Source organism: Micromys minutus, assembly GCF_963924665.1.
Source record: "Micromys minutus genome assembly, chromosome: 13".
Taxonomy (NCBI): domain Eukaryota; kingdom Metazoa; phylum Chordata; class Mammalia; order Rodentia; family Muridae; genus Micromys; species Micromys minutus.
This window is the reverse complement of record NC_137982.1, coordinates 46643799-46652395: the sequence shown is the minus strand read 5'-3', so window position 1 is coordinate 46652395 and position 8597 is coordinate 46643799. Positions and strand designations below refer to the sequence as shown.

The following is an 8597-nucleotide window of genomic DNA, read 5'->3' as shown; positions in this document are numbered from 1 at the left end:
GGGGCTGCCGGGCTGCGCTTACCCTCGGCGGCAGGTTTGGGTTCATGTTGCTGGAGGGATCGGTGGGAAGCGCGCGGCCGGGGTCGCCCTGGCGAAGCAGGCGGTCGGCTCCCCGCTGGAGTGTGAGCGGCGGCGGGTGGCTCTGCGCCCGGGGCTCCTTCCGGGCTCCCCGCCGGCTCCGGAGGCGGCCGCGATCGCGACCCGGGGCGAGCTGCCGTGGAGTCGCGGCGGGAGCCCAGGCCGCTGCGGACCACGCGATCCCGCAGCCGGCAACTAGAGCCCACCTCTGCAGAGACAAAGGTTAGAAAAAGAGGGGGTGAGGCTCTGGGAAAGCAGAATGCGGGGGCAAATTCGCCTGGGAAATCAGGAAAAAGGCCGTGAAGGCGAGCGGCGCCTGCACATGACCAGCCGCAGCCAATGACGACCGCAAATAGGTCATAAAAAGGTCTATTACCAAGTTGTAAATTTTCTTCAAACAAAAAGGAATTTACTGCAATTCCTTGCGGATTTTGCACATACAGCTCGCAAGCGCCATGTTTTTCCTCTTCTCTTTCTCTCATCACTCTCCTCTCTCTCCTTACTACCCCTCCTCTTTTTTACCTTTCTTCTTTCCTTTCTCTTAGGAATCCCTACCCCTCCTCTTTTTTTAAATCTTCTTTCCTTTCTCCTCGGAATTCCTTTCCTCTCTTCTGTTCTCTCTCTCTCTCTCTCTCTCTCTCTCTCTCTCTCTCTCTCTCTCTCTCTCTCTCTCTCCTCTCTCTCTCTCTCTCTCTCTCTCTCTCTCTCTCTGTGTGTGTGTGTTCTCACGCTCTGTCTCTGCCTGTCTGTCTTTCTGTCTGTCTGTCTGTCTGTCTGTCTGTCTCCCCTTCTCCCTCTCCCCCCAATCTCTCACAGATACACACCACACACCACACACACACACACACACACACACACACACACACACACACACACACACCTTTTCTAGGAATTACTGGGCATTTTTGGTTTTGCTTGGCTCAAAACATCTGTGCAATTGGCCGCCATGTGGGAGGAAAATGAGAGAGCAAGCAGCGCTCAAGCTGGGGGGGGGGCTGTCAACCCACAGCACCTCCTCTAGTACCACGACTTCCCCCATCCTCCCCACACACACGTTGGTCACTTGGCTTCTCTCTTCCTCTCCCCCACAAAAATACTTGTCCAGAAAGAAAACCAAACACAAGTCTTTACCCGCTAATTTCAGGAAAGCCACATCCCAATACTTTCCCCATTAAACAGGGCCGCACAGGCCAAGAGAGCACATTTATTTCTCACGTGGCTCCAACCTAAATTTGGGTCCCTCCCGCCCCCTGCGGTTTTCTGTGGTGGGGGAGCAATCACCCATCCCAAAGGCTGTTAAATGGTTTGGGATACTTGTCTGCCTCTCTGAAATACCATTTTGGGCACCCACTGTTGGGCTTCTAACCTATTGTCACAGAAACGAACACACCCACCCACCAAGTCCCTCACTTGAGGTCCCAAGACCAATTCTTGCTTATTGGGGAGTTAATACTAATCCTCTATGCTTTCTTTTATCATTTCAGCCCCTTACCACCATGTTTGAGCATTGAATGATATTCAATGCTGCCCTGGGAAGAAAAAGGGTTTTATCTGTTCCTGAAAAGAGTATCTAGGGATAAATGTTTTCCTCAAAGGTTGGAGTCAGGGGGAAGCTCTCTGGTGAGCTCCACCTGAAAGTTAGTGCTATTGCAGGTTTCTCTCATGGGCACTGCCTACCAGTGCCTACCAGAAAGAGGCCACCACCCTGCACAGTCATTTCAGAACAATCTAGCAAGATGTTTCCAAGTATCTGCATGGGATGCTGAAGCTCTCTGACAGAAACATCGTTATACCCTGTAAATAACTAGTGGTAATGAACTTATTTAAGTAAGAAATGCATAGCATCCTTTTGTGCAGGCCCTTTGTATCCCAAGAGGAAGTTCTGATGACCTTGGATAATTTTAACGAAGAGGTTTCTACCACCATCTGTCAGCAAAACTCTTAATTCTTGAAAAGGCCAGTGGACCCTAATCTTGCTAGTCCATTAAAATGGGTTTTTTTTTCCTCTTTCCCTTTCCACCTCTAGACACCCGAGGATTCGACAAACGCCAGCGGTATGGAGGACAGATGCTGGATGTGAATTCTTATGCAGTGAATTAAACAATACGTTATCACACACGGGTAAACGGGCAAACCGGTGTTTATTTCCTGGTCTATACACATGGAAGCGGGTAAAGACAGTGTTCAATTTTAAAACATCCTAAAGACTAATCTCAGATGCCTCTGCATCATCTGCCCTCTATCCAAATAAAAGCAGAGCCTATCCTTTGCCTTTCCAGTGGGGGGGGGGGTGTGAGGGAGGGGAAGAGGCTGCGCAGAGAGGCAGCCATATTGCGCTGTCAGCAGTGCGGAGGGAAGCAATACCACTCAGAAAATGGTATCCTTGAACTGACCTTTCTCTGAAAAGGAGTAACAGCCACACCCTCTTTTTGTGTTTCTGGCTCTTGCGTTTTCTAGTCACTCAGAAGGCTCTCCTGTTTTAGCCCGTGTTCACGTGGAGGGGGTTGATTTTCCATCGGTTCAGGATAGAAAAGCTCCACCTGGTTTTGCAAGGTCTCTGGAGGTTTATGTAAATTTATGCCGCGCTTCGCTGTTTACAGACCTGAACCAATCAGGAAAGCATCGTGCCTGCACCCTAGCTGCCCCTTCTCTACCAAGACACCATGGGGAGGGGGGTCCAACCTCTGTGAGAGGAAGAGAGGAATGGAGGAAAGTAATTCCTCAAGGCCTTTATTTAGAAAACCTATGCTCTCTGGTAGCTGCAGAAACATCCATTTCTACGTTTATTATCAACATTTTCATTATCAACATGTGTGAGTCTATGTGTCTGTCCAAATCTATAATCTCAAATATCATCTGTTGCAGCATTTTGTTCTTGAGCTGGAATGTGACTGTGGCCCAAAACAAAGATGTATTTCCAGAGCTGTATAGTTTGCCAGAGTGCCAGATGTGGCATTTCTACCTCGTTCTCTATCCTTGATTTCTATTCCCACTTATCCACTTAGTAGGTCCTTTTCCTAATTGAATCTTGCCAAATACTATAGTCTGAAGAGTGATATTTGGGGGAGCATTCTTGAGTTGGACATACCAATTTTAAGTGTATTGATTTTTTATGTGAAGAAATGTTTTGGCAGCATGCATGTAAGCATACCACACTCCATTCACTGGAACTGGAATTATAGATGGTTCTGAGTCACCACATCAATGCTAAGAACTGGAACCTTGGCCTTCTGCAAGAGCAACAAGTGCTCTTAACTGCTGAACCATCTTTCCAGCCCCCAAAATAGCAAAGTTTAAAGAGTCCCTTAAATCAAAAGCAGCTGGAGTTCGGTGGTGCTGGTCTTCAGGTAGTTTATGCCTGAGGCTGTTTCCCAATGAGGCTCTTAGCCCAAGGCTTCCTTGCTCAGTTCCAGCCAACAAAGAGAGCTATTGGTTCAGGCAGCAAAACATCCCCAAATCCAGTGCTGGCCTTTGCAGCTGTCTGCTCTGTACAAATGTTTAAGCCTCGGCCACTCCGGACTTAAATCGTCTTTCCGGGCTTAGGTTGACAAATGTCACAGCCATGGCCTCGTCCCTGGGAGAGCCAGGTGGTGACCTCTAACCCAGCCAGTACTAACCCTGCTGCTATCCACAAGACAGCAGACAAACCACCCACTAATACCTGGCAGTGGACCTGATTCAAAGCCAAAGAATCTTTTCTTACTGATTTAAAAGAAATCAGCCTGGGTATTAACAATAAAACAAAAACAAAAACCATGCCCATAGAAGTAAATGTGGCTAGAAAAAGCAGCTATCAGTGTCTACTTTAAGGTGTTTTCATTTTTTCCCATGAGAAATGTATTTACCTGAATTTCTCCTCTTTTTTTTTTCCCCACACCCCTGTATAAAAAGGCAGCTGCATGAACAACCCTAAATGGCAAATAGAGATCCCGTTAATAACAGATGCCAAACCCCAGCTTCAACTAGGACCTTTTGGAAATAATCTGTGGTGCAACCTGGGCTCTGGGTCATCAGGCCTATGACTTAATTTGAATCCTTTTGAAGTTCAAAGCTGTCGCAGTATCATGACAGAACTATTTAATGAAAGAAGTGTGGACAGTTAGCCGGTGCTAGGAGGCTCCCACACCACCATCACAATCATCAAACAATTTGAGAACACCCCTTTATCGAAGGCTTGACTGAGTCACTGTGCTCATGAGAGCCCTGGTCATTGTTTGTGATGGTTTTCGCGGCGAGCGCTCAAAGATACCAGCTCTGCTCTTGGTGGAGGCGCATCTCTTTATTAGAGCTGTGCTCTGGAGCGGTTGTTTACACGAAGGGCTCATTGCACACAGGCGAGGCCATGGTTTCCCGAAGAACCGCAGAGGATGGACGTACCAACCGACATCTGAGATGAACACAGCGAGCTGGCTTAAAAATGAGCAAGGAGCGGCACAAGGAGAACACAATAAATATGGCACCTACTTGAAAAAAACAGAAACACAGCACAGAGACCCAGAGATCCCAGGTGATCACAAGCGGGGTTCAAAATGAAAGCAAGGCCACTTGCCAGGATGAATAGTTAGTGAAAATGTTGCAATTAGTTTTCAAGTATTAATTCTCTAGATTATTCGCTGGCCATAATTTGATGGACCATAGGAACACAACTGAACGCTGAGTTTGAATCCTCCTGAAGCGCCTGTCACAAGCACAGCACTCTGGACAAATCATTGCACTCTTCAGCTAATGTGCTTTTCCAATATTTGGCCCAGACTCTTCCCTGACAAACATTTACAAAATGCTCAAAGCAACCTTCTGGAAGTAAACCAGAAGACACCTGAACCATCGTTACAAAAGCAGAAAGAAAAATATAAATAATACATTTAATCAAATAATAAAGTAAATATTCTGCAGGCATAATTTTAAAAACATTATTAATAAAACTTCTTTTAATTTACTCACCATAAAGATTTAAATTGTTCAAGTGCACTTGTTTGATTAATAAAGCATTTTATATTCAATCATCTAGTGCTGATTATTAGGAAGTTTATGTTGTTGAGGCAAATCACCAGCTCAGACGTTAAAAACTACTATTATAAAAATATAGCTACAAGGTCGGTCGGTATCAAATTACCCTCTCTAGGACAGCTCAAGGGCTGCTTCTATGGGACACTACAAACTATTTTCCTTAAAAAACACCCAAATCCCTTTCAAAGCGCAGAAACCTCAAGAGCAGCGACATTAAGGTAGCCTGAAACACAGGGGAAAAGTCCTTTCCAAAAAAGAAGAGGGGAGAAACGGTGGTATTCACCAGTATACTTATACTGATCGCTAGTCTTAATAGTCTGTGGTAAAGGTAGACTTTAATTTGTGGGGCCTTCAGCTCGGTCTTCCTCCAGCCCCGAGACTTCCTTTTTGGGGTCTCCATCCTTTGCCTCCGGCCGGGACGCGGGAAACTTGTCTTTGTTGTTTTCCTTTTTCCATTTCATTCTCCTGTTCTGGAACCAGATTTTTACCTGTCTCTCCGTGAGGGCCAGAGTATGGGAGACCTCGATTCTCCTCTTCCGGGTCAGATAAGGGTTAAAAAGGAATTCCTTTTCCAACTCTAGGGTTTGGAAGCGACTGTAGGTTTGTCTTCCTCTCCGTCTACCAGGAGCTGCTGATTTAAAAAAAAACAAAAAACAAAAAAACAAAAAACAAAAAAAAGGAAGGAAAATCAACTTTTTTTTTTTAAAAAAAAATGGTTGATTCTCTGCTGGAGTTTTCTGAACAGGCTTAAGAGGTGAAATACACAGTGGTCTTTAATTCTGACACGGATATAGGGTGAGCAGGGAAGAGAGGCAGAGACAGGGTCTTCACAATTATTCTGTCCCTGCTTTTACATACTTTTAAAAAGTCTGTATTAGTTTATGTACATGAGCCGCAGTGGCTACACCAGAAGGAAAAGGAGGGGGAGAGGGAAAGGACAGGGGAGTTTTAAAGCTAGAACGTGAGATGAAAGCAGATTTCTCCCTTTCTCCCCTCCTTTCAAAAAAAAAAAAAAAGTGCATCCCAACCTTGTGGTCTCATCCAGGGAAACATTTGAGAAGGAGACGAGCTCTGATTTAAGTGGTCTGGGTCCTCGCCAATATTACCACTGGACGATTTACAGTCAGGATATTGTACCAGCTCGGCCTCTTGCTGGGTCGTAAAAATCGGCTGTCTCTGTAAGTTATCGTATCCGTAAAACTTCGCGGGCTCCCCGTGACAGGCAATCCCGCCGCAGGGGGGAGGCGGCGGCGGAGGCGGAGGGTGCGGAGGAGGAGGTGGGGCGGCCTGGTAGGCAGCGACGGGGCTGCCCGCGCCGGCGTGGAAGTAGTCCTGGCCGGGGCCGGGGCCCGGGCCGCCCCCTCCGCCGCACCCGGGCGGCGGCGACGGGTGCGGGTGCGCGTGCGCCTGCGGGGGCGCGTGCGGGAAGCCGGCGGCGCTGTTGCCATAGAGCTGCAGGGCGGCGGCGTGGCGGCCGCTGACCTCGGGCGCGAAATGACAGTCGTAGTAAGTGGGACTGATGGCCTCGCCCGCCGCGGCCGCCGCCGCCGCCGCCGCCGCCGCCACGGCCGCCGCCTTGTACTTGGAGTACAGCGGGTTCACGAAGTACGAGCTCATCGGGCCGGCGGCCGCGGGCGGGTGAGGGGCGCGCCTCAGCTCGGCCGCGCCGCCGCGGGGGCCTCTGGGACGGCTCGCCCGAGCCGCGGGGGCCGCCGGGCCTCGTCGCCCGGAGCGCGCCTCTTCCCCCCCCCCTGCTCAGGCCCGGCCGTCCGGCCGCCGGCCGCTCATGCCGGGCTCTCGCGCCTCCGTCTGGGCCTCGCGCCTCCGCCCTGCCGGCCTCTCCCGGAGCGCGCCTGCTGGGCCGCGAGGGAAGCGCCGACGCCCCGGGCGAGCCTGCCCCGCGGCCTCCAGGCTCCTCACCGGGACGAGGAAAAGAGTGCGCGCGCGGCCCACGCGGGGGAGACGCTCCGGCTGGGGTTCCCGAGTCCCCGCTCTGCAGGGACACGAAAAAGGAAAAAAAAAAAAAAAAAAAAGAGCCACGCCACACACCCTCTGCCCGGTGCCACCTCTCACCTCAGCCCTCCCCCCGCCGCCCCCTCCCAGCGCTGTCGCCGCAGCCGCCGTGGCTGCCGCCCCGGTGCGCGCCGGCGAGGCATTTTCGCACCCCGCCACTGCGAGGAGAGGGAGCGAGATGGGGGGCCGAGATAACCGCGCGGAGGGATCCCGGCGGCGGCGAAGCGGCCTCAGCGCCGGACGGGACGCCGCACGGCGGCCCCGGGATGCCTCCGCCAGCCTTAAAGGGGGCCCATAAAGCCGCACTGCCAAGGGCTCGCCGGGGGGCCCCCGGGTCCGCAGAGAGGGGGGCGCGGCCGAACCTTAGCCTTGGGGCAGTCGGGGAGGTCACTCCCAGGGGACCGTCTGTCCCTCCGCACCGCTCCTGGGTCTGCCCAGGACAGGCTGGCCGTGGCTTTTGCCTTTTCTCTTTTAATATCTTTTATTATTATTATTTCTTTTTTTTTCTTTTTGCATTTTTTGTCCGTGGGCGAGCGAGGTTGGCGGGTTGGTCCTTTGCATTTGTTTGGGCCTAGCTAAGTGGTCCTGATTAAAAAGCCACAACCCAGCCTCCGAATCCCGACCTTATCAAAGCGAATCAAAGTCCTGCTTTTTCCTTTTCCAGCTGAGCAGGCCTTGTGGAAATGAGATGTACATTTACCCTTGACGCACTGCATGCCTAGTTGAGGCTCCCAGGTTAATTGATATTTAATGGAAATCATGCCCATGAATATGGTTTCCATCATTTCACCCTCGGTAGACGTCAGCGTTGGCCACGGGGAAAGGGGTGGGGGGAGGCGAGAGAATGTGGGAAGGGGACGTTAGCGTCGCCGAGGGAGTGAAGAGTGGCAGAAACATTCCCAGTGGGCAGGAGGACTCAAGCCAGGGTGGGTGGCACTTCCTGGGACAGGGCACAAAGGCTCCAGGGTCCCAGCCCAGGCGCCCGGTGGAGCGTGGCACGGGGGGGGGGGGAGGGGGCGCACAAGAAATCGAGTCCCCCAGTCGACATTCGGGACCGGGCCGGTTCCAGGCAGCTACAGGCAGATCCTCCCTGTTCTGTGCTTAACGACTTGGGCTCACGGAGCGATCAGAAATAACTGCCAGAGACTGGATGCAGGCCTTAGCTTAAACTTGGCTCTCCCGAGAGGAAGAGGGGGCTCAGAAATAAAGAGAACGCCTGGCTCCTGGGTTGAGGAAGAGAAGCAGTGTCGTCCGCGCAAGTTCAGGATGTGCGTTTTCGGAAACAGGCACCTGTGCAAAGCTGCGTGGCTGTACACCAACAACCGCTTCCCCACAACTTTCACCCACCCCCGTTTGAATGTCCAATAAACATACTGATATTTTTATTCTCCCTCTCCTCTCTCATCTCTATACCTTTCCCTCCTCCTCCCTCCCCCTTAGGTGCTGAGCCCTTTATCTTTCGGGGTAATCCGGTGTCTAGAGAACACCAGGTTCTCTGC

General features: G+C 51.3%; 1 protein-coding gene across 3 annotated transcripts; it reads right to left on the bottom strand.

Moving 5' to 3' along the window:
- Positions 1-4336: 4336 nt before the first annotated feature.
- HOXD8 (homeobox D8) lies at positions 4337-7152 on the bottom strand. Of its 3 annotated transcripts, XM_080928178.1 has the most exons (3): positions 6114-7152; positions 5574-5716; positions 4337-4488 (listed from the first exon to the last, which is right to left on the bottom strand). In XM_080928178.1, the coding sequence occupies exons 1-3, from the start codon at positions 6700-6702 to the stop codon at positions 4387-4389; spliced, it is 834 nt and encodes a 277-aa protein (XP_080784304.1). In that variant the 5' UTR covers positions 6703-7152; the 3' UTR covers positions 4337-4386. The 3 variants fall into 3 exon arrangements, with proteins under 3 accessions (XP_080784304.1, XP_080784302.1, XP_080784303.1); XM_080928176.1 differs by having other exon boundaries at positions 4337-5716; XM_080928177.1 differs by having other exon boundaries at positions 4337-5713.
- Between the last annotated feature and the right edge of the window lie 1445 nt (positions 7153-8597).